Genomic DNA, 25,675 nt, shown 5'->3' on the forward strand with positions numbered 1-25,675 from the left:
TCAAGGTCTTTCTGCCATGTAAGTTAATTGGCATGTGGTGCCATTTGTGTAGCAGCTCCTACACAAATGAAAAGAATGGAAAATACACCTAAAATGTAATGAAGATGACAAATGAGGACAGGACTGAGTAGGGACCAGACTTGCTCAACCATCATGGGGACCATTTGGGGAAAGAGAGAGGCAGGTACATGCAAAATCAAAACTAGGCTACTGTCCTGAAGACAGATTAGTGGGGTGAGTATTCCTGGGAGCCCAGGAGCCTGGATTTGATCCCCTTATCTACTATTCACCAGCCATGTGACCTTGAGCAAATCAAATTGTAACTTCCTGAGTGCCCCTTGTAGTTATTTATAATGTTGGAAAAGTTACACATGCTCCATTTCTTTCAGGAGGGTGTTGAAAAGGTCAAAGCAGGTCAGCAGTTGCTTTGTGAAGTATAATGTGCTTTTTCAGTGTAGATGAGTGTTATTATTTTTAATCCTAGGGGCCCTTTTCCCTAACCTCCTATTTCCCTCTGCTTCATCCCCATCCTATCTCAGGGGTACGTAATCATCTCTCCTCAGGAACTCCCATTCTCACTTCCTTTTTATGATCATAATTTTTTTTTTTCCTATTGGGCAGGAATCGGGAATCGAACCCGCATCTCCAGCATGGCAGGTGAGAATTCTGCCACTGTCTCAACGCCGATCATAATTCTTTCTAATGAGCATTTACTCTTTAGAGCAACTGAAACTTTGCCACCTACTGAAGGAATTTCTGGTGTCCAAAGCAAGTTGGAGAGGTATTTGAGAGAGAGGGTGGATATTCCTGAGTACTTCTAAAATCGTGCTATGATTTGTTTAGTCTACTCACATGTTAGATTGGTCATTTCCCTCTTGCTGCCATATTTCATCAATTTCAGATCATACTATTTTTTTGTGTGTGTCATTTTGATGTCTCTGAAGTCAGGATGTGTATTATAATCAACAGCCTGTCACAATTTAATTAGCAGTGTTTTCTTTTTGTGTGTGTGGTTCATAAAATGATGGTGCATTTTACACTCAAGGGTGTTAGGTGAGATTAAAGGCAGCACTGTGTTTATTAGAGATAACATAATCAGAAACAGGATTTATTAAGGGGTTAGGAAGAAAAGTGAGATAAGCACAGGTTGCCTTGGAATCAGATCATTTTCTCCTACCTTCCAGTTGCTAAGCATTACCTGGATATTTGGATTCTGCCCATTAATATCTGCTTTGGAAAGATCTGGAAAGTTTGGAAGATCAAGGAGAAAGGATCTGGGGCCATCTCTTTGCAATGAAGGGTGCTCAGCCTCCTGCTGGAATTGCTGTCTGGGGAAGGGTCTGTGTGCAGCCTGATGGTTCCGTTGCTCTTCTTTGGAGACAGGAAAGCTGGTGTCTGATGTGGAATCACTTTCGACATTGAGGTTATTCTAAAACAAACAAACAAATAATTAGGAGACATAGGATTTAAAAAATGCAACTCAACAATCCACCACAGTTGGGGGAAAAACATTCCAGTGGCTGGAATTGAGCCATGATAGTATCCCTAACTCATTTTGGTACCCATGGTCTAGTTTTTCCATCTTTAAAAATCCATATCATTGGGACGCTTACCCCAGCCAACTACTTGGGAATTTCCTGTCGGTCAGTGAGATGAGGGCTGTTTATTAACCATCAAAGCACATCAAAACAAAAGTGCAATTTTAGAGAATCAAATCATAGTTTCTTTCTTACAGCTTCATTCAATTAACCACTGCAGCTTTAGTTGTAGCACTAATATCCAGGATTTGTTTCTTTGGTGTGGGTCACGGAGCAAAAGATCTGACCAGTCTTGGATACAATACGCAGTTAAATCACTGATTATATCCATCCATCCTTATATCATCCATCCGTCCATCCATCCATCCAATGCCAATCACATATAAGATACAGGGAATTTAGTCACAAACAAGACAGACTTGGACCTATTCTTTTGAAATGTACATCTAGTTGCAGGGGGCAAACAATAAATATGTAGATAAATAAGTATGATCAGATCAGAGAGTAGTGACTACTAAGAAGAAAAGGACAAGAAGGTGATTGAGAGTGGCTGGGGGCAACATTAGCTGGGTGGCCAGGGAGAACCCTTCTGAGAAGGGGGCACTTGAGGTGGGACCTGAACAAGAGAAGGAAGCACCATGCAATGATTGGAGAAAGGACATTCTAGCAGTGGGAACAGCAATTAATGCAACCCTGAGATGGGATGAAATTGACTCATTTGAGGAACAGAAAGAAAGCCAGTGAGGCTGGTATGGAGTGAATGAGGGAAGAACAGCATGTAATGAGAAAAAGAAAAGATTGAGCTAGGTGAAAGAGAAAGCAGCAGAAAGATATTCTGAAATGTAACATCTTTACTCTGCAAAGAAGCCTGCAAGTCTGCTATTCTTTTCAGCTGGTGAAAATGTCTCTGGTCCTTGCTGGGGAAATTTTTCTAGTGACTGAAGAGTGTAGAAGTTGCTAGACTTTTTTCCCCAAACCTGCTTTCATTCTCCCTGGACCTCTCATCAGAGGCTTTTCTTCATTCCTTCAGGGAGAGCATTTTCATGTTTACTAGTGGAGGGAGCCTTGGAGATAGAATTTCACAAGCATTTGGGTCAGTGGTTAATGTTCTTGTTATTCTTGGGTGTGTTTTGAGGTTTTGGAGAGTATATTCCAGGACAGTGTCTCCACACGCACTCTCTGCCCCCCAGTACACTGCCTCTGACCCAGCCAAAGGGTTCTGTCCAGTGTCAAAACACTCCTGACTCTCAAGACCAAGGTCAAGAACAGCCCCAGGAACACAGCAGATAAGTATCTTATTAGAGAGCTAAATGGAGGGGTCCTTAGAGCAACAGATTTTGATATATCTCTTTAAGTAGGAGAGGAATAAACCCACTGGTGCAGAGACCACCTTGGTGAGGGTTCGAAGAGGCCAGAGCCCCTTGGATGGAGACTGTGTTTGCCTCCTCTTAAAACGTGCAGTTACAAAGAGCAGAGTGAGCTGCCCTCCGTCATGTCTTTGCTTGCCCTTCCTTTTTGTGCAGGAGATGTGGCTGGGGGCAGAGTCTTTGTTCACCTTTCCAGCCACCTCTGTGCCATGGTTTTGTCTCCTGGCACATCCTCCGAGAGGGAGTTGCCCTGACACTCAAGCATTTCTCAAGACAATGGAAGCCAAATGTAGTACTGTGAGATTGAATCCAGCAGAGAGAAAGAGAGAGAGGGAGAGAAAGAGGGGAAGGTAGATGCATAAGATAAATAACACCTCTATCACAGCTCAAGGGGAGATACTGAACACAGTTGCTCCCCGACTTCTCTTCCTTTTGCACTGGATTCCCAACCAACAACTCCACAGCAGAGCTGGGAGGAGCTGGATTCTCATGGAGAGTTTCTTGCACAGGATTTGGGAATAAAGGTCTCAGAAGGGGCCCAGGGTTTGCTTCCCAGTTGCTTTAGGGACACCTTGCAAATCAAGCCTTAACTTCATTGTGGCAACTGAGACCTACCGCTTAATTGAGTTAAAATGGAACTTAAAGCCAAGGCTCTTTCCCTTTCCCTGTGGTGACTCACTCTTTCTACTACTAAACTTACACTTTAAAAGAAGGGGTTAGGGGTGGGCAACAGTGGCTCAGCAGGCAGAGTTCTTGCCTGCCATACTTGAGACCCGGGTTCAATTCCCGGTGCCTGCCCATGCGGAAAAAAAAAGAAGGGGTTTAAAGTGTAGTTTTGCTATTTGGTATTTTGCTTAGATGGTTGGGTAGAAGAGGACTGAATCTTATTGGTTTCTTGAACTGCCTCCTGAATTTTTCCTGTTAGGAGATATACCATCATATGGTGATCCTGGCCCAGTCACTGACCAAACACACCACTTAAATTCTCTGTGGCTCAGTGATTTTCCACGTTTAAGACAGAGCAAGTAGTAAGAACAGCCCCAGACCTTCCCAGCAGGATCCTCAAGATACTGTGGGCTATGTCTACATGTGATAAGAGAAGTGTGGAGTTAGGGCAACTGGCTGGCAGGTCAGACCACAAGCACATCCGCTGGGAATATGCAGACTGCTGGGGCTCATGTATGTTTTGGCCTGAGTTATGTACATACTTGTGGCATTTCTCCAAATCCCCCCTCCTGCCTACCCCAGGCTCAGTGTTGGTAAAGCATTTGGAGGATGGGAGGTAATAAAGAAATGCTGATCACAATCCCTGAACATGTGAATTATTCTTGCACCTCTACCAAAACATATTTAACTGGAAATCATGGGTATGCCCCCAAACTGTTCAGAAACTAGAAGCGCTGTGGATGGGGAAAAGAGTCCATGAATGACCCATAAAAAAATGAAATTCTTATTTATTCCATCTGAAACCTAGAGTAGCCGTCATTTTGGTGATACAGATTTTAAATCTCAAGTAGTGGACAACAGGCAGGATCTGCTAATAATGTAGGAGGAAGTCTTTTCTTCTCACTCCATTCTTTCTCAAAGGGATACATCTTCCTGGCGGAGGCCCTGTTGGTGGTGCTGGTTGATGCATGTCCACTCTACTTATCACTACCCTCGCTCATTGAGGCTCCCACTTCAATTATTCTAGCAGAGTAAAAATGCTCGGGAAGAATGGATCTCAAAATGAGGATTTTAATAGTTTGGTTTTTTTTTTTTGTTTAGAAAACAAACATGCTTCTCTGAAGGTGATAACTTAGGGAAGTCTGGAAATATAAGGAGAGAAACATCACCACTCTTTCCAAGGGGTTGTAGTTTTCCTTAAGACTAGATTAATGTGACATGAGGGGAACTGCTTAGTATGGGAAAAATGTTTCTTTATCCACTATCTATCTTTGGGTTGATCTTCGATCTGTGAGTTAACATTGGCAAGGCTGTCACAAAAAAAATAGCAATGCTCCCTCTTGAGACTTGATTTTAGAGCTTTGACGATCAATAAAAAGTGAAGGAGAAGAACGGAAGATTGATGCTCCATCTTTGTGCATAGCTCATGTCCCTCCATTAATTTACAATTTATTCTTATCTAAGGTAGGATTAATAATAAAAATGCCATGCTCAGACAGTCTTGTATTTTGTATGTGGCAGATTTTGCAGCTGCCTATCAACAGTCACTCCCTTCTTTTTCTCATCTAGCATTTGTTTCAAGTGGTGACGTGTCTGATCAAAACTATATTTCTTTCAATACTGAGCAGCTGGGGGTGATCATGTGGCCCAGTTTTGCCCAATAGTTAAAGGTGCTGGATAGAACTGTGGAGAAGGAGGCAGATTCGGTTTTGCCTTTTGCCATCTTTTCTTCCACTTTTTCCTACTTTGAGTACAGGTTCAGTATTTAAAGTGAAATGAGGCAGCTGGCAGGCAGGCAGATGAAGTACACACCAACAGGATGGCTGAATGGAAAGATGGAGGGCCCGTGGGTCCCTGATGGCATTGTACAGCCATTATACCAGTCCTGGAATGACAACCTCTGGACTTCTTTTAGGAGAGAAAACTAAAATCCCTGGTTGGCTAAGTGACTCTATGTTGGGTTTTCTGTTCTTTGTTGTTGAACGCAATCTCCAACTGATAGAGTCACCTACGGGGCATTTAATGAAACATAATGGTTGACCTTCACTATGGCAGAAGAGCTAAGGCTGTTCTCTGCTCTGCTGCTAACTTTTCTTAATTTTCTATTCTAAATCTATATCCTTCATACATTTACATATTATTTTCAATGTGTCAGCATCTATACATTGCATACCTCAAATCTATTACTGACTGTGTGGTGTAGTAGTTCCTTTCATTTGTCCTAAAAGAAGATCACTAAATTTCCTTTGGTTCCTTGGGTAAATGGCTGATTCCAGAGCTTGGGCCAGGAAGACAGAGGTGAGTTTGGGATACTCTGCTTGCTAGAAAGCAAGGAAGCTTTCAATGATCAACAGGGTCCTCTTTAAAGGACAGAGGACCCAACCTGATGGGCCCCACTATTCAAGGATTAGACAATTTGAGCATGAAAATGGGGGGAAAAGGCTGTAGTCAACTGACAGACATTGAATCTATGAAAATCCACAAGTTTACCACAATATTCAAAAAACAGGGAAATCCAAAACAAACTATATTGGCACCATTTGGGGTAATTCTTATAAAACTCCTTACTTTGAAAACTGGTACTAAAGGGAAAGAAAGGTTTTCCTGAGGAAGTTATGTTTGTGCTGAGATGGAACAGACAAGTAGAAGTTAAGCAGGTGAAGACAACAGGGTGGGGAAGGCAGGCAGGTCAGGGAAAACTGCAATCCTGGCAAAGGAAGCGGCAAGTGCAAATTCCCTGAGGCATGGTAGAAACTGCCTGGTTTTTAGAATCAAAAGGTTTCAGAGCTTCAATTGAATGGATGTTTCCATCTGGGCCACTCTGTTGTTTTAGTAAAAGATGTAACTGAGTTAAGTAATATCAACTCCAGGCTTAGAACCCAGAGGTCTTGACACAGCAGCGTTTGGTTTGTGCACTTTCTATCACAGTGCTTTGGACTTTTCCACTGGGCCACCACTTCCCCGCTGGCAATCTCAGTGTCATCTGCAGGCCTGCTGAAGCTCTATGCTGCTGGGATCTCTTCTTTCCTCCCTCCCTCTCACCAGCTGACTCTGAATACCCTTGGACTTGGCTGGCCCTGGGAAAGCTTTGTCCAGATCCATTTAGAAGCGAAGATCCCTCATCTATAGGCTGGGTACAATTTCTAAGACACCAAGCCCAGATGCTTTATGGTTTGGGTCCTTTTTCCTGACTCAATAGTCCAACCACTGCCTCTAGCCACTGCCAGCTAGAGCTGCTTGTTTGGACTGTCGTTCTGGTTAAGGTGACTCACTACAGCACATAAAGGGTTAAAGTGGTTCACTGATCCAGCTGCGGTCATTTGGCACTGATGAATACAAGGCAGAGGGAATAAGGCTCTCAGGTAAACCAAGCCACAGGGCAAATTAGGTGGGAACAGGTGTGGCAACGGGCCTGCGACTGGTCTACCTGCAGAAAAAAAAAAAACGTGCTGAATGCTGTCACTCCAGTCTGCAGTCATTGCCCTATTCTGCAAACACCAGCGAAGGCTGAAGGCCACTGTGTGAAACGCAGGGCTGATCTGACCACTTCCAGTGCCTCCAGAAGAGGCACAAAATAGTAACAAATTGTGGATGACCAGGGTCGTTTTAGTTCATTTTTTTTATCTTTCACAACTACTCCCAGATTAACACAACCAGGCAGACTTCTTGGGGGCAGACTGGCCGGCAGATTTCTGGAAGGCAAAGAACAGGCTGTATCTGCAATCTCCAAACTCCACTTCCCCTGCCCCCCAGTTCCACAAGCTCAAGGGGCACCCAATAAGTTCGAGCTGATGATAATGACGGCCATGGGCCAGTTATATTTTGTTTTAATTAGGCTCAGGCTACAGGCCTCATTACCCTTAATGTGGCTTTTATGTGGGATTTTAAAGGCAAAAAAAATCCAGGAATCTTCTATTGAAGATATTAAAGAAGATATTATTAGCAATGTTTTGGGTCCCATACACTTTCAACAACAAACAACAGCTTATAATTAAGGTCACTGCAGCCATTCTCTTAAAACTCACTAACAATATAGCTAATTAGCAATATGTCCTCATTTGGGGCTGGACATCTGCATATTATTATCGACAATGCTTGTTTCCTTTCCTCAGATTAAAGGAAGCCGTACTGCACACAGGCACATGGCTGAGCTCCTTCCACGTGAAAACACCCCGTTTTCTTCGCATTCCCCGTGACAAACACACTCAGGGCTTTATCCGCGGTGGGCATCGATTTTGCCCGGTACACATCTAAAAATAAAGTTCAAGGTGGTATTTCAAAAGGAAGAGTAAAATCTTCCTTTTTCCCCCCGGTTTGGGGAGATAAAACAATAAAAGGGCACTCGGATTATCTTTACACATGATTGAGAAGCAAGTGCTCCCAGGAAGAGAAAGACCAAGAGGATGAACAAAAGAAGTTTCAGACTGCCAACTCTGCTTTCTCAAGGAGGACACACTCACTCCTCAAGAAAATGGCACAGAGGCCGCAACATAAGGGTGGTAGGAGCGGGCGATGAGGCTGGATCAATGAGCTGTTAGGATTAGCAGGACCCACGAGGGAGACACCCTGGCAGGTGACTAATGATGGCAAGGCTGGCCGCCTTCTGCTCTGCTGGGCCTGTGCATGACTAGGGCCGCCTGCCTCCAGGCATCAGGCTCGCAGTGGACACCCACAGTCCTGTCTTACTGACAGCACAAAAACACAGTGTACCTTTAGGAACCATTCCTGGCAGAAAGGAACTGCCCAGAAATTAGCTTGAGCCTTCGCTGTGAGACCCTGAAAACAAGCCCGGGAGCTACCAACACGGGCACATCATGTTTCAAGAATGCGGGGGCATTGCAGCCCTGGCTGGGAACAGAGCCTTCTGTTGAAAGGCTGAGTAATAACCGAGGAATCTCTCATTATGGTGGCAGAAGATAGCATAGGATGTTTACTTTAGGGCTTGGGAGTGACCTCACTTATGATCTCCAGCAATGCTTCAAAAGAAATGAGGAACTGTCAACTCGTTGCACTCGGGCAGAAAGCTGCTCCAAGGAGGATGGGGCTGCTCTGCTCTCCTTTCTTAACTCCAGGCTGCTGGGACGGGCTGAAAAAATGGAAGTCAACATCCCACTGGTCCACCTTGAATACTTCTATAAACTCCTTCCATCTTGAAAACGTATGGATTATTTTTTAAGTTGTGTTTTCTCCATTGCTAGCAAAGAAAACCGAGTGGTAACTATCCAGGACTCATTTCCTTTTTGTGCTGTTAGGCTGAAGGCTGAACAGAAATGAAACAAGAATTCTTTCTAGTCTAAGAAAATGTGTAGGAAGTCGAGTACAACAGGGGAAAGTCAAGTTAGCCAAGGCAAACTTCACCCACCTAAAACATCTCTGCAAAGTGAAGGAGATGGAGAGATTGGATCTATCAGAACCTTTCTCAGGGGCAATGGTGAACTTGCCTAGAAAGAACACTAGGACATGTCTCTTAACCCTTCTAAGGATTAAGTTCAGAGTAGGAACTTAGTCTGCTGAATGGGGTATTCAAATTTGAGGCCAGAGCTAAATTGCTCAAGGCCGCAAAGGACTGGCCAAGGGTGGCCACCAGGGGAGCTTCAGGCTTTGCTCCTCTCTGATGTAGAGTTCAACCTCCCTCTAAAACAAACTTGAAGCAAATATTTAATAAGCGTGAGATTGAAGAGGTACCAAATTATTAGCATACTGGCGAGACCATCTAAGTCCTCCCTTAACTTGAGGATGGAGGATGATGAGCAGAATGAGGAGATTTAGGAGGCAAAAACCCCTGCAGGGATTCTATGTCCCTGCCCCACTCCCTCCACACACACAAACACACATGGAATGGGGGGGCCCTAAGCTCAGGCCAAGGCCAGTGTTCTACCATCGTGGAAAGTGAACCAAAGAGCAAAGAATGGATAGTTCAAAGGCCAAGACTGTGGATGGGGGTGTCCCTGGGGATCCTTGCCCAGTTAGTTATTCTAATGGAGAAGATGGATTCCTCTCGAAATGTAAAGTCAAGGTCTCTCATTGAAACCCACCACAACTCTCTCTGTTCTAAGCACCTCTGACATTAGTTTTAAAGCAAACTAGATCTTAACCTTGGAATCCTGGAAAAGGGCTCCTGTTGCTGTGGAAGGGGCCTGGGTCAGGAGTTAACGCGGCCTGGGTCTAGGTCCCTGCGTTGTCCCTACTTAGCTTTATGAGCTTAGGGAAGTTACTTTATCTCTACACCTATGGTAAGACTGGTTTGCAAAGACGCCCACAAATTCTTCCTCTCTCTAACTATCCAGCCCTCCCACAGTGACTTTGAGTGTGGCCATGTGACTTTGGCCAATGAGACATGAGTAAGCAGAGACCTGACAAGTGCTTATGCATTGAGCTTTGCCTATTCTTGTCCTCTGCAATGTGAGAACACCACTGGGGAAGCCTGGGCTAGCCTGGTGGATGATGAGGAATGCATGGGGCAGAGACAATCAATCCCAGACCTACCTGCCTGCCAAAACCCAATCTTATGAACATCAACTATCCTAGACCATCCAGCCCCAGCTCAGCCAGCCCAGACTAGAAGAGCCACCAAGCCAACTCAAAGAATCACAAAAAATAATAAATGTTTGTGGTTTTAAACTAATGTACTCGGGGTAGTTTATTATACAGAAAAAGACAACTGATACAGGAATTAAGTTATTTCTTCTGTGAAATGGGCATGGGAACTGGAGGAGACCTCTCAGACCATCCAGGTTTGACATCTTAGGAATTGAACCCTCAAGAGACGCTTGTTCCAGAGAAGTTATTTTCCAACATCTAAAAAACAAACCATACAACTTATTCCAAATGCTGAGAACATCACATTGAGGGTAGGGAGATGAAAAGAAATCCAGTGGTTCTAACTGCATAAAATGTAAACAGTCTCTTCAGTGGCTAGAATACCTCTCCTTTCCCTTTCCCTTCTACCTGCTAACTCAAAGCTGGACAAAACCTGTTGGAAAATTCCAACTCCCTTCCTACTACTTCCTTCATTTCTGATGCTTGTTCAGAGCCCCACTGCCAGCTATTTCAAAGATTGTGAGCTGAGATTTAACAGTTCTCCTTTGCACTTTCATGATGCACCTGTATAGTTCAGTGGACTGCCAGAAACTAGTAACGCTCATTTAGTAGGAAACCCCTACTGACACTCTAAAGTGATTATAGAGCATCAGAGACCAAATATGGCCTGAGGTGAAGAGAAAAGGCTCTACACCACCAGGACCAGATCCCTCTCCCACCTGTCTAGGCAGAATGTTCTCATTTGGACAGCTGCTCTGGTCTCCTCCGGGGAACTGGTTTGATCCCTGCTTGGAATACTGGCAGCCAGTGCCACTGTGGGCATTGACTTAGCTTGATTAAACCATTTCTATAAATGGCCGTGATGTTGTCCCATTCATGGATTCATTCAACAAACACTTAAGTGGGCATTTCCTATGTGCTCTGCTATGGCAAGTCTTCAGTAGCACATGGCTTGTTAGGAAAAATGATCCAAAACTTGGAAATAAAGCAATAGGAGGGACTGTAAGACCTTTTAGTTCATATCGGGGTGTCGTTTAACAGGCCTGTCCAAGAATTATGTTAATTCTCTAGGAAATGTGCCTTTGCTTTTCCTGCTGTTAACTGTTGTTCAGGACCCAGACTGAAAGTTTCTTGTTAACTTAGAGATGTTCATCTGTAGAAATGCAAATGCTGTCTAGTAGAAAAGATAATTCAAAGCTTACAGTTTTATTACCTTGTAGGATATTAACCGGCATTGCTTTTTCTGTATGCACAAGAAGGCACCAGGTCTCTGGCACAGTGGACAAGAACTCTGCCACCGAGCCCCACTGCCCGCCCACCAGCATTGCTGTAACTTACACATTTACTTTAGCATTATATTCTGGATTTCTTTATAAATATCCATTCCTTATATGCTCTGAACCAGCAGAGGAATCTTTCTGGTTCTCTCATTAAATCTTTAAATAAATCTTTGATATGTGCTTATTCTATATTTACATCAGGCTCATGTTTTTAATATCTTGAAAATTATCTTTGGGTAAGCTTTGGTCTTTAAGGAGTTCAAATTCCAGTCTGGTAGTTAAGAAATACTTGCACATATATAAAATGAAAGGTAGTATGTGGGAAATTCTTTAGGAGTGGAAATTTTCCATGCAGAGAAGTAAAATTATTCAGAATCCTAATCATGACCCCACGACTCACCATCTATTTAATCTTTGATGTCACCATATAGCCTTTTTATTTTGTCTAAAAGGTCCCTGCCTGGATACTGATCCAATGGACTAACAAGCTCTAACAAGCACAGGGGACTATGGATTGTGAGCGGTCGTTTCCTCTCCACTTACAATGAACCTGGGGGGAGGGCAGAAGTCCTAGTGCCAGGTAAGCAGAGGGCACCACCCTGTCAATCTTTTTATTACCTCCCTACCCCCATCAGTGCCCTACTCTCACTCCAGAGAGACAAAGCACTAACTAGTTATGGAGACCCAGGGCCCTGGCTTCCCCTCCATATTGGAAGTAAGTTACTGCACGTAGCTGCCTACGTGACCTGGACAGAAGTTGAAGTCAACTGGTCTCCTCAGGGAGGAAAAGAATGTACAGATGTATCGTAAACCACTGGTCTTGTAAAGCATAAAAAACTCCTCTCTCCTGATAGGTTGATAACAAATCTCCAAATTCCTGTGTCATGAGACCCAGTTAAAACTCTGTTCTCATACCCTATGGAATATCCTTGTCCTAAACCCTTATAATTTGCCTCCTTGCATCTCCGCCTTTGCAGAAAGTGATTTCCATTCTCTTGACAGCCACTACCGGAAACCCTCTCCTGTTCTTAAGTCTGAATAAAACTCCTGTCTTTGAACTCCATGCCTGGCATATACTTTGGCTTTGGGGCTGCCCCAACCCAAGCCCTCCAAGAGCTGAGATGGAACACTAATGTTATCTCATCAAAGATAATTCTCCCATTAGGACTCATTCAGTTAATTGAGGTTCAAGAAAAGAGAACAGCAAGCTTCTTAGAAGTTTTCTGTCTAGGGGTGGTCATGGAGGTGGGGTAGAGGTATGCAGTGCAACAGAGAACATGTTTACTGTTTTCGCCAGTATGAACATTACGGTATCAGAGTTTATCACTCAGCCTCTGAGCAGGAAATGGATGATAACTGTCAAACTGAATAACACAGAGAGCTTAATAAAGGAACAGTTTACAGATGTCTGGGCAGAGTGTCTGGAGACCACCTGGGATGATGCTGTAGAAACCCAGGGTGCAGTTTTATGCCTCTTTCTGTCCCTTCTACTGAAGAGCCTTTCCTTCCCTTATCCACATAGAAAACTCCTATGTATCCTTTAAACCCCACTTAGATATTATCATCCCTGATCTTCAACAGAACAAATCCCTCTTTGCTTTGCATTGCTTCTGTACTTTATACATACTTGTTTTTATTGCATTTATATACATCATTAGACTTGTATTCATTTCTGTCCAGTTTTTGGCTAATAAAGGCACATTAGTAGTGACTACCCAATCCCCAACAGTAGTATAGGTACTATAATTACTTTCTGGGACTTATCTCAAGCCAAAATTATTCCATTTATTTTCTTTCAGCACTCACCAAGATGTCAGCTCCTTGAGGGAGAGACTATTTTTTATTACTTTCGTATCACCAACACTTAGCACAGAGCCTGGCACATAGTAGGCCCTCACTAAATGCCCCCTGGATGGATGAATGAATGAATGAATGAATGATGAATGAGCAGGATTTAAAAGCCTGACAGGCTTGGGGCCCAGGCGACAAAGCCGAATATCTCTGTCACCACACTCAGGTCCTAGGATGTAGAAGGATGAGAAGCTCTGGGGGAGGCGGAAAAATGTCTCCCTGGCTCAGGCCCTGCCTCAGTCCCGCTTGTATGGTGACTCCAAGTCCTGTAACGAGAAGCCACGGCACAGCCATGTCGTGAGCAGTGCCAGAGAGAGAATGTAGAGCCCGTGTTGGAGGAACCCACTGGCGGAGCCTGTAATGATTCTTGGTTCATCGTCCAGCGACGGCACCAAGGAGCAGCCTTGGTGGCACCACACGGGTCTGCAGACACCCGGGAAGCACGGATGGGAAGGACACTCAGGAGAAGACGAGGTGAGGGGGACACACCATGCTCTCTTAAACTCGGTTCCGGTTCTGAACATCTCCTGAATCTGCTTGCTTCTCTTCAATGTCAAATAATTCAAAGATTAAATATATATAGGTACTTGTATACACACATGCAAACATACTGGGGGGGGGGGAGTGTGCTTTAATTTTAAGATACCCTGAGAAGTTCATCCTTTCCTAACCTAACTCACAGAAAAGCTGATAATAATCTGAGTTAACACTTTAATCCAGTTGTCCTCAAAGTGTGGTCCCCTCCTCCACCCATCACCATCCAGCAGCATCAGCAGCACCTGGGAACTTGTTAAAAAATGCTAATTCTCAGCATCCCCCACCCCCACCCAAGCAAATTAAAATCTCTGGAGGTAGGACTCAGCCCTGTGCATTTTACTAACATCTGAGAACCTCTGCTCTACCCAGGAGAAGATGGAGAAACAGTGGCTGAGTAGTAATCAGGGAACTACTATCATTTCAGCAAAAGAAAAACATTTCCAGGAAATTAAGGTTTCTTGAATGGTTGGTGTGCTTTCAGCTTGGGGAAATTTAGCTGCAAGACCTCCTGGAGAGGCTTCTGAGCAGTGCCCAGTCCTCAGGTTCTCCGGAATGAGATATTCCGAGGTAAAGGGCAGAGCTTTGCTCTCCTGGACCCCTGGGTGACAGAGGCTGCCCGCTGGGCCAAGTAACTTCAGAATCCTTAGAAACCAACACATAGGGTGAAATGCTAAAACCCCAAAGATGAAGGGCAGCTTGACTCACTTTCTGCTTAAATATGTTATAACCTTGTAAGACTCAATTGGGGAACAAAGTGCCCTACATAGGAGAGCAAATGGACTTCATCTGATTTCTCCCTCTACTGCGTGCCTGCCATGAAATGCACTACACAGGTTCCAGATAGGCTACTGCTAAGATAAACTTTTCTAGCCCAGAGGACTGGGAGAAGACTAAGCAAGACCTGAGTGGGTGCCCCTGGGCCCCAGGCAGGCCTGAGAGAAAGAAGAAACTATCAGTGTTATGGGTTGAGTCATTAAGTTCAAGTCCTAACTTCCACCTGCAAATGTGACCTTATTTGGAAATAGTGTCTTTGCAGATGTAATCAAAGTAAGAGGAGGCCATACTGGATGAGGGTGGGCCCTGAACCCAAGGATGGGGCCTACTGATGAGAGGAGGGTCTGGAGGTTCAGAGAGAGATAAGGAAGAAGGCCATGTAAGGATGGAAGCAGAGACAGGAGTTAGGTGGCCATAATCCAAGGAGCTACAGGAGCCACTGAAAGCTAGAAAAGTCAAGGAAAGATTCTCCTCTAGAACCTTCAGAGGGAGCATGGCCCTGCCAATACCTCTATCTGGACTCTGACCTCCCGAATTGTGAGAGAATACATTTCTGTTGCCTTAAGCTACACAGCTTGTGGCAACTTGTTATGGCAGCCCTAGGAGACCACAGTCAGTATATGAGAGAAGTGGGAAGACAGAAAGTGGGAGCGAGGGGAGAAAGAGTCTCCTTCAGGTGCCCCCAATGCAGAGTGGCTTTCATCATGATTTGAAAAGGGATCCTCTTTAAACCTGAGAAGACCACGGTGCCCAAAGAGCCTCCCAAACAAGCCCATCTGCAGGGATAAATCTCAGACCATCCAACAACAAACTGGTAGTTTTCCAAGAGATTAAAGCAGCAACTCATGAAGTTAAGAAGGAAAATCTGTGTGTCCAGCACATACACAGCAGCCACCATCATGGTTGAACGTTGCCTACTCAAAGAAAAAAAGAATCCCTGAGCAACATTCATTCACCAACCCCTCATTTTTCTGGAAAACAGAGGTCTGATGGATCCATCCACACCTGTGAGTCTGCAGGCTCTGCAGGCAGGACCATCTGCTGCCAAAAGTTCAACCTAAGGAAATGCTCTCCCTGAACAAGTCGCACAGGCCGCAACTGGAACAGCTTATGTAGCACCCAGAGCCTCATTTTCCTCCAGCAAATCTGTAACTCGCTCTGTGAAAGTACTACTTGCCTGCTCCAGTTTGGACTCTCCTGCTCACCCCCCAAGTCTGCAGATATAAAGACTGGCTTTTCAGATACAGCCAAACTCATTTTCGGTCCAAGTCCTGGGTATTGAATTACTAAGAGCCTGACGCCCAGCCCCAAATGCTTAAGCTCCCTAGTAGACTGCAGAGAAGTCACACGGTACTCAAAAAGTCCTCTGGCATGGCATGCTATGCAAACTTATGAATGGCTTCTTTCAAAACCCTGACTTTTGAAATGCAGGCTTGAGAAGGTCGGAAGATAAGAATTGGACACAAGTGGATCTGCTCTCCAACCAAAGGAAATATGTTTGCAGCTTTTTAAGAGAAAGAAAGAGTTTGATGACCCCTTCCTCCCGCAGGCCCACTCCTAGATTCCTCCTTCCCCGCATTTTCTTACTTTCCCTAATGCCAGGTCACGATCTCCGGCCTTTAGACCTAAGAACAGAAGATCGTGTTCCCCCGAATTCCTGCTGCCCGCCCTGAACCCCCACCCACCCACCAAACTGGAATTTCTCCCCGCTCCGAGGCTTGAACAGAGATTCCACGGCACATGTTTGATCTCTTCACGCTCCATTTTCATTAGTCTTTCACACTCTCCATCACTTGGAAAAATACAAACAGCATGGTTCAGTTTTAAGGTTAAGAACTGACAGTCTCCATAAACATTTTTTATAATAAAAGCTGACTTATCCACTGCCAGAACTTGGTGTCTGTGGAAGAAGGGTGGTGTGGGATGGAGGCACGCAGCGGGAAGGAGAAGCCCTCAGCTTCAGAACAAGCGGTGCCCAGTGAACGCTGGGTAAAGACGGCCCCACGGCACTGCTGGCAAAGGACTGGGCTGATCTGCCTCTGAATAATGAAAGTATTATAGGGAAGGATCAGGAAACCAGAGGAGCTCAGCTCAGCTCTGGTATACATTTCTGAATTTGGGAAAATATGAAGCAATCAGTGGTCATAAATCATAAAACGGCCAGGTTATTATTAAACGTGCTCTATGGAGAGATTATAAAATCATTCCTGTGATGTTTTAAGTCAGGCAAAGCAGAGAATAAAGTAGATAGGGACAAGGAAGGAAGACCTAGAACCACGCTCCACCCTGAAGCATTCTAAATATTAAGAGCTGAAATCGCCTAATTAGCTGGGATTCTTTTTGCTGGTGTGTGGGCAGATGACCTTCAGGGCCTTTATCATTTACTCAGGCAATATATAATTATGGGGCCAATTACGCTGTTCTCAGCGCCGGGAACGTAATAGTGAGCCAGCCAGGCCCAGGTCCTTACCCTCAAGGAGCTGACAGTCTACAGCAGGGGCTCCCAAACCCTGATGCTCAGGCCAACCCCCAAACTGTCTAATCGGCTTGTCTGAGTCAAGATCCATCCATCAGCACTTTTTAAAGATCTCGAGGGGATTGCAACATGCAGCGAAATTTGGGAACCTAATTGTTTTGTCATGACTTGCTCAATTGGTGAGCACTGAATCCTTGTCCATTACACTCACCTTGAGGAGCTCCTGCTCAGCTTTCTAAAACTCAATATGCCTAACAAGGATCTTTGTCTTCAGTATGAGCATGAAATCCTCTGCAAGTAATCCATTCTGAGTCCTTTCGAGGGAGTTTCCTTACTGAAAGTATCTAGGCATATCATTAAAAGCTGATAGGGGGAAACCTCCTTTTTCCCAAACCCTAAATCTAGACACATCACCCAGCATCTAATCTGATAATGGTATAAACATTTGAAACCCAGGCCATCCCAGAAAATCTATGCCTCCTGGCTGCCATATCTGCAAGGTCATTTCATGGCAAGAATCCTGGGAGCAGACTCCACAGGTTTTAATGGCCAGATTTCTTTGTGAAGGTGGAAAAAGAGAACTTGCTTAATAGCCCTTCCCTTCTGTTCTCTCTGAGTTTTTCCATATCCAATAGAGTTTCTTGGGGCCTCTCATTGATCTTCATCAATTTAGAAAGGAAACCTTACATTAAGCCTTATTTTGGATGACCCCAATGATTTTCAAAACTGAGAATAAAGAAAAAGAGAAGAAAAAAGAAAGTCTTCTTTGAAGCTGCAATCAACATGCCAGAAAAAAAGTGATGGATCTTGAGAAAAATGTTTTAGGCGAAGTACTCCCCATTGCTTCCCATTGTGTGTTCCGACGGGTGAAGTGGTCTCCACTCAAACCCCAGAGCCTGCCAGTTGGCCAACCAGGCGGCATTCCATTACAGAGATTAAAACCAACTTTATGATTGTGGTGCAAATAATAAAGAGCCTGGCAGGGTTTCCCTCCAAAATGAAAGCTCATTTATTTTCCGAGGTGTATAATTTGGTTGTAAATGTTTCCTTTGGGCCAAAATGTCCCAGATTGTGTTTTTGCCTGGAACACATCGCTGCTTTGCTGGAGAAGAATGGACTCCGTGTGGTCCTCCCAGGTCCATCTACTCGGGGCATGGAGAGGTTGAAGGTAGCCTGGTGGTTTCTCATGTCTGGTTGCAGCAGTCTGCTGGGCAGAACCAAAGATGGGGAGGCAAGGGGCAGCACCAGGTCTACACTGGCTGCACCAGCATTCAATTCCTGGACCATCTGTGAAATGGGTAGGATTCTGTCTGATAGCCTGTGTTGGAGTCTCTCTCTCTCAGTGATGAGGGCAGTGGGAAAGAATTTGGGAGCCCTGCTCCGAGTGAAATTTGGCTTTTCTTCTACATCTTTATGTCCTTATTTTATTTATCTTTTCAAAAATCATCCTAAAAAAAATCAACCAGCAATGACTAATATTTGGATAAAAGCACAACCAGATTCTTTCCAGGGCTCAAGAGCTGACCACACGTAGTTGGGACCAGAATTTGGCCTGTGGTGTTTAACTAGTCTCACCCAAACATAAACAGCTTTTTCTCCTATAAAAGCAGTTTAAGAAATAATAGCCCTTTCCACTATTTTCATGTTTATCAACTTCCTTACATCATATGCTTTTATCCTAAAGTCTTGCATTTGCTTCTTCTTATTAAATTCAAAGCCAATGCTATGCTTTGTGGATTAAAAATAGATATTTATTCCACTTCCATTTTTTTCCTGAACAGCTGGTAATGCAGAACAGGGAAATATCTTGTGGGACCAGGGAATGACATCAAAAGTAATCATGACACACTCCTTCAGGATATCTGAAAATTGTCACTTTAACATGGGGATTGGGAGGCGAGAAGGGGAAGAAATGGATTGAAAATGGAGATAGAATTATCTCAGTTAATCCAGAGCACATGAGAAGAACAGTAGTAGCAATTAGTATCAGGAGACCCGGTTCAAGAGATGAAGTTTAGTGTTCTCATTTATTATGAAGCCACCTGCTGAGAGAAGATAAAGAATGCTTTTGCTAAACCTAAGATCCTCCTGAATTTGACCCCAAAGCAATATGGCAGGCAGAGTGTTGCATGAGAAAAAAAAAAAGCTTCCTGTGCAGTATAGATGTCTCACTGCTAGGATGAATGGTCCACCAACTTGTCAAGATTATATCAGATTTCCCAGTCACTCACAGTCCCTCTGAGACAGTTCGCACACCAGCTAGGTACATTTACACTCAGTTTTGGGGACCATCACCTGCTGCTGAACATCAGACCCTAATTCAAGGGGGTCAATAATCAATGTTTGGTAGAGAAAACTGTATTAGCTTCCTAGGGCTGCCATAACCAAGTACCACAAACTGGGTGGCTTAAAACAACAGGAACGTATTGTTTCAATCCTGGAGGCCATAAGTCTGAAGCCAAGGTGCTGGCACAGGGCCACACTCTCCCGGATGAGAAGAATCCTTCCTTGCATCATCCTGGCTTCTGGGAGAGGCCAGCTATCTTTGGTGTTCCTTGGCTTATAGTTGCACAAACTCCAGTGTCTGCCGCTGTCGTCACATGGCCTTTGGCCCTGTGTCTCTGTGCCACTTCTCGTCTTCTTATAAGGACATGTCGGATTAAGAGCACAACCTTCTCCAGTATGGCCTTCACTTAGCTAATTACACCTGCAACAATGCTATTTCCAAATAAGGTCACATTCAGAGGTACTGGGTGTGGGGTGGGGGCGATGTGCAGTCAGGATGTCAACATATCTTCCTGGGAGATCCAATGCAACCCATAGCCAGAACCAAGTGAAAAAATGTTCAGGGACGAAGGCTCCTGCCAATTTGTGCATGAAGAAACAACTATGAAGAACCAGCGGCTCTGGCAGCTCTTAGATAATCCTTTCAGCACATTTGGCGGCTGCAATCACCCCCATATTCCACCTGGAACTTGAAAAAGCAGGTTCACACAGTATTTGGCAACCGCAGCAGTGACATACAAAGTACACGTCATACAGGAAATTTTTACTTCCCTCTGTGTCAGGCCCACAAAAGCAAGGAATTCACACAACTCCTGTTGCATGAATGTCACTTTTGTACTGTGGTTAGAGGGTTTTATTCTAGGACATACACATCATACTGAGATAAAAGAGAAACCAAAATCTGACTTCTTTTTGAAAACCATAATTCTTTCCTACCTCACTACCTTATGTCAATAAGGCTGAGCCTCCGGGGCTGTAAGCCACTTCCTGCTGTGGTCCAGTTTCATCTCCTTTATGAAGTCTGCAATACTTCTCATGGCTTCCAGGTGCAAACAGGACTTGGCTGAAGATCATTTTGAATTTGGAATATTGCCTACAGAGGTCTGGACAGTGGATTTCAGGAAACAACTATCCCTGACACCTACATCTCCCTCCAAATTGCTCCTCCTATTCTCACACGTTAAACATTCGCACACACACACACAATCACCCACACAAACATGCAGTCACACAGGCACACTTACACCCACACGATTTTGCAGAATTAATGCCTGTGGTTCCTGCCATGGCATCCAGGAAACGTGTCCTCGGTGACTAGACCTCTCCTGCTTTGTGCAGGCTACAAGCTGCATGAAAACGTCATCACACGTACAGAAGGGGATAGCAAGAGAGAGCAAGATGACATTTAAAAACACATCTCCTGACACTGTTTTTCTGGCAAGTTAAAAGGTTAATTCATAGAGGAATAAGAAATTGCAGACCTAAACTTTCTTCTTTCCCCTGAAGGTCTTTTTTTCTTTTTTTATGCTCTGCCCTCCTCCCTTCTTTCCCCTGGAAAGGTTTAAAAAAATGGAAGAGAAGGACATTTATTATAACACACGGGTTGTTGAGTGACTTGTCCCATTACGGGATCGGGCCAAGTTAGGTGATTTCACATTTAAAAGAAACAAAATAGATATGAATGGAGAGCCTCAAATTAGTTACTTCCTTCATATGGGCCAGAGGACTGGGACTGGACAAGGAACTGAGGACCTGGGGATTTAATCAGGGCCCTGCCCATTGTCTGGGATCAGGCAAATATGAAAACTTTCTGGGTGTCAGCTCTTTCATCTATAAAATCAAATATCCACATTTGCTCTATCTTCCTGAATGTGGTGAAAGCATTTTGGAAAGCATAACACTCGCTCACATACCAGACCTGATGGAGTACTTGCTACGTGCAAGGGGCTGCGCAAAATGCCCGGGGAATAAAAGAGAAGTAAGACACTATTTCTGCTCTCAACACCTTTACTGTGTAGTGACGGGCTGAGTGGAGATGATTCATTCCCGCACATAATTATATATGAGGAAGGATGTAATCCCTTAATGGATGTACAATGCTATATGGGTTCAAGAATGAGCCCATTTCCACCTTAGCACTTCATAGAAAAGCTTTTGTGGCATGTCCAGAATGTTCACAGCTGGAAATGGGGAGGAAGGCATTATTAGCCAAGGGAACGGCATGAACAGAGAGGCAAAAGAGCATGGGAGGGGGGCAATCTGGCTGCAAATATAACCTATAAAGCGGTGGTACACAAAGGGCAGGAAAGATTGATTACTTCCAGATATGGAATTCTCTGAGACTTGTTATGAGGTAAGGAATGGGGAGCCATTGGGAGTTCTTGAGCATGGAGGTACAACAATTTTTAAAACGAATCTGGTATATAATATTGTGAATGAACGCGAGAAGAGAGATTCTAGAATTGAAATTCAGGGAATCTGGGAAAGCAAGAACCCAGCCATACCAGAGAATCAAGGGAACTGTCACCACTGGGACTAAGGGGAGTGGGCAGATATCCACATACGTATGGAGGGGCACATGGGAGGCAGCTTCTGAAAGTGTTCTCAAACCCTAGCTTCTGGTACTCACAGCCTCATGCAATCCCCTTCCTCTGATTATGGGCTGGATCTAGTGACTTTCTTCTAATAAACCGAACACGGTAAAAAAAAAAAAAAAAGTGATGGGATGTCACTTCTGAGATTAGGTTACAAAAAACCGTGACTTTTTTCTTGCAGTCTCTCTTTTTGGCTCTTTTCACTTGTTTGCTCTAATAAAGAAAGCTGCCACAGAGCAAGCTGCCCTGTGGAGAGGGCCCAGATGGCAAGGAACTGAGGGTGACCTCCAGCCCACAGCTCAAGGAAAAGCAAATTCTGCCAGTAACCGAATGAGTGACCAGGAGGCAGGGCCTCCCCCAGCCAAACCTTGAGAAGACTGCAGCCTAGAGAGACCCTGAGCCAGAGGAGCCCAGCTATGCCTTGCTTGAATTCCTGATCCACAGAAATTGTTAGAAGATCTGTTCTTTTCAGCTGCTAAATCGGGGGTGATTTGTTACACAGCAACAGATAACTAATACAAGGAGGAAGATATGTAACTGACATGATGAGGTGGGAAACAAACACTCTTTGGGATTAAAATCCCAGACTCTAAGTATCATCTTCCAAAACTGTGCACACTTCTTTCTTCTAGGCATTGTTGTTTTTAGAAACTTTTCATTAAAAGACCTCATCACTGCCCCTTTCTTGCACCATTTCCTAGAGCTGATTAAAGAAACATGACTTGATTTTCAATTTCAAACAACTCAGGAGAGGGCCTTCCACAGAGTACTGGCAGGAAATTAAGGCTATACACACCAGGCAAAGCAGATGGGTCTGAAACTGACACATACGTGAAGCACACCTTTCCTTTTTATACATCTTACTCTCTTTTGATTTTTCATTAGTACTTTTTCATGGACAGGGTGTAAGAAGAGGGGGAACATTCTCTCAATATAAAATGAATCATTCCACAAATGCATTAGTGGCACAAAAACACCTGGAAGAGAGTTAACAAAAAACACTTGGCCAAGGGAGTTTTAAGAAGCCACATTATCCTCTTCATTTATGCTTGAATTATGGAGCTCTATAGCACAGCTGATACCATGTCTGTCAACTGCAGAACAGACTTCCTTGCTAAACCTCTTTAATATGCTTCTATAGGAAACATCATGTTTGTAATTAAATTATTTTTACCTGTCTCCTTATTGCAAGAAAAGCCAAATACAAAACTGCCTTTTGAATGACATATAGAACTTAAGGACATGTAATGTCCAAATAAGTAACCACGCTCTATATTTAGTAGCTAAGCCTGGATTTTTTTCATGGCATCTTCCAGAGTAGTGGCAATCTTCTGGATGAGAGGCCTCCACCTTCTGCCCAAGTGCAGACCCGCCAGAGATGAGCAGCTCTGCATCAATTCTCCTGCTCTTGTAAACCTAATACAGCCTTTGAAAGTGCAAGCAAATCTTTGAATTCAATCCAAGATTCAGCTAAATTTTCTTTCTACCTGGGCTTCTTTGCTTGTCCTTGGGTAAAAGAGGGATAGCAAAGTACAATACTGAGGTTTTGGGTTTGCGCATATGAATGTTTTCCCTCCCTGCCCACCCTCTCTCACTCTCTCTCATACACACACACACCTGCAATGAACTGAATCAGTTCCTACTACAATTTACTGTGGCAACTGATGAACAGTCCCTTCTGCAAATATCGTAAGCATTGACATCTATTTCCTTTCCACTAAGGCAAAACTTATCTGGATAATTGAGAAAAAAAGTTCAGTTTCCCTTCAAATATCTAACTAGGGAAATATTTTCAAATATTTTCCAGGGAAAATATACCTGCTACTCTAACTGCAGAAATAGTGTGAATCTTGAAATCCTGTATTCCATATCTAATGGGCTGTAACAACTCCAACCCAAACTACGTTTGGCTGATTTGCGAATCAGCCAAATCACCGTGGATAAATATTCGCGGTGCAGATAAATGCTGAAAGATGATGACTATGGCTTGAGTTGGGCATGCTTAATTTCTGCCATGGATGTCTGTCCTGTGGAAAGGACTGACTTTTTCTTGATTCATATCTTGGATTCTGAGAAGCGATGGACTGCATGGCAGCTTGTGGGGTTCCGTGGTACAAGACGTCAGGCAGGAAGTTGACAAAAAAGCTGAGAGTACAGACTGAAATGTGGTCCAAGGCAGTGCACACACAGAGTCTTGAAAGCATAAGCCACACTGAGTAATAAGAGAAAATATGCATCCCCCTACCCCTCCACAGCTGGAGGCAGCGGCTCAGTCAGGGGATGCATTTCCTGGCTCCCTCGTATCAAGGTAGGACTGAAGTGAGTGGAAGTCATGTGTGTCACTTCTGAGCAGGGACTTAGAAGACTTCAGAGCCTCCATCAGCCTGAGTCCCTGAATGACTGCATGGAACTGACCACAAAGAAAACTGAGGGCAAAGGAAGTCAAATGTTACATCATACCCTAGTTAGTGGCAAACTAGGGTCTCAGACTGATTCTGACAAGGGGAAAGGAACTTGTCAGTGTTCCAAGCCACTGTCATTTTAGTGATACAAAAAGCATGGATTCTAGGACTCAGACAGCCAAAGTCCAAATCTTGCCTCTGCTTCTACTAACTGTGCAACTTGAACAAATTACTTAATCTTATTGTGTAAAATGAGGGCAATAATACTGCCTACTTCATTGTATTGTGCTGAGCGTTATATCAAGTCATATTAATCAGATGCTCAGAAAAGTGCCTGACATACAGCAAGTGCTATATAACTGCTTAACAAAAACTAATAGATGGAATCAGGTGAGACCTGTGTAACTACCTGCATTCATGCCACACGTTAACATCAAGGAAGCTGATGCCTCAAGCTATGGCTACTAACCCCAGTTTGTATGCCCCACCCCTCACTGCTGGTTTACACCAACCTCAGTAGCCATGGAAACAACACAGAAGCCACCATCCCCCTGAGCAAAGGCTGTCACCTCCATTCAAGAGATGCTCTGGACCATCCCCATCAGTGTCTCCCCATTTGCCATCAGTATATCTTCTATGACCAGAAGACTCTCAACCCCATACTGCTCACAATGTCTCTTATTTGGATGCACTGTATACACCTCTACTCTCCCAAACTCAAACCCATCTTCTACTGGACCTTTCTAGGTCTTTCATACCACAATAAGCAATCTCCTCTTATTTTCAACCTCTTCTAAATATACCCTCAAGCTCCTCTTGGATATTCCTGGTCCCCAACGTTGCTTCCTGACCATTTCTTCCCGTTGCTCATAAAACAAAAACAAAAACAAAAACAAAAGCCAAAAAACAAGCCCTGTTCCTTTCAGAATAATGGATATTCCAAGTGCTCTTTGGAGCTTTGGGTCACTCTCCCTCATTCACTGAAAATGTAAGCTTTTGACTCTCAGTCTTCTTCACCAACCACTTCCTGTTTTATCTTTTGGTGACTTCAACATCCATGTAGATAACCTTTCTAACTCCTTGGCTTCTCAGTTCCTTGACTTACTCAATAACTTCATTCACTTTACCTCATATACTCTCTTCCTTAGATATTTTCATCAGCAAACATTCTATACTCTGGCACTCCCTGTCCCGTTAGCTTATTTCCATGGTTTTTCAAACTCAAAGCTGTTCAATCCGTTAACATTTTCTCAGTACCCATCAGCCTTCTCTTGCCTTTACTTATTGCCCATCATCCTTCTGTGCCTTTGCTTTCCTTCCTATCCAGCATTCCCTTATTGTAATCATTACCTTGCAACTTCCCT

General features: G+C 44.0%; 2 protein-coding genes across 2 annotated transcripts in view; one reads left to right on the forward strand and one right to left on the reverse strand.

The window, feature by feature from the left end:
- The window catches only part of TASP1 (taspase 1), a 490,143-nt gene extending 478,194 nt beyond the window's left edge, over positions 1-11,949 (forward strand). The window contains exon 14 of the mRNA XM_077115178.1: positions 11,844-11,949. Coding sequence (XP_076971293.1) covers positions 11,844-11,885 — 42 coding nt within the window. The 3' untranslated portion in view covers positions 11,886-11,949. The remainder of the gene's footprint in view (positions 1-11,843) is intronic.
- ISM1 (isthmin 1) overlaps positions 1-25,675 on the reverse strand; it is an 82,171-nt gene that overhangs the window by 26,985 nt on the left and 29,511 nt on the right. The window contains exon 2 of the mRNA XM_077115161.1: positions 1,199-1,429. Within this exon, the coding sequence (XP_076971276.1) occupies positions 1,199-1,429 (231 nt within the window). The remainder of the gene's footprint in view (positions 1-1,198; positions 1,430-25,675) is intronic.

Source organism: Tamandua tetradactyla, chromosome 1 (genome assembly GCF_023851605.1).
Source record: "Tamandua tetradactyla isolate mTamTet1 chromosome 1, mTamTet1.pri, whole genome shotgun sequence".
Taxonomy (NCBI): Eukaryota; Metazoa; Chordata; class Mammalia; order Pilosa; family Myrmecophagidae; genus Tamandua; species Tamandua tetradactyla.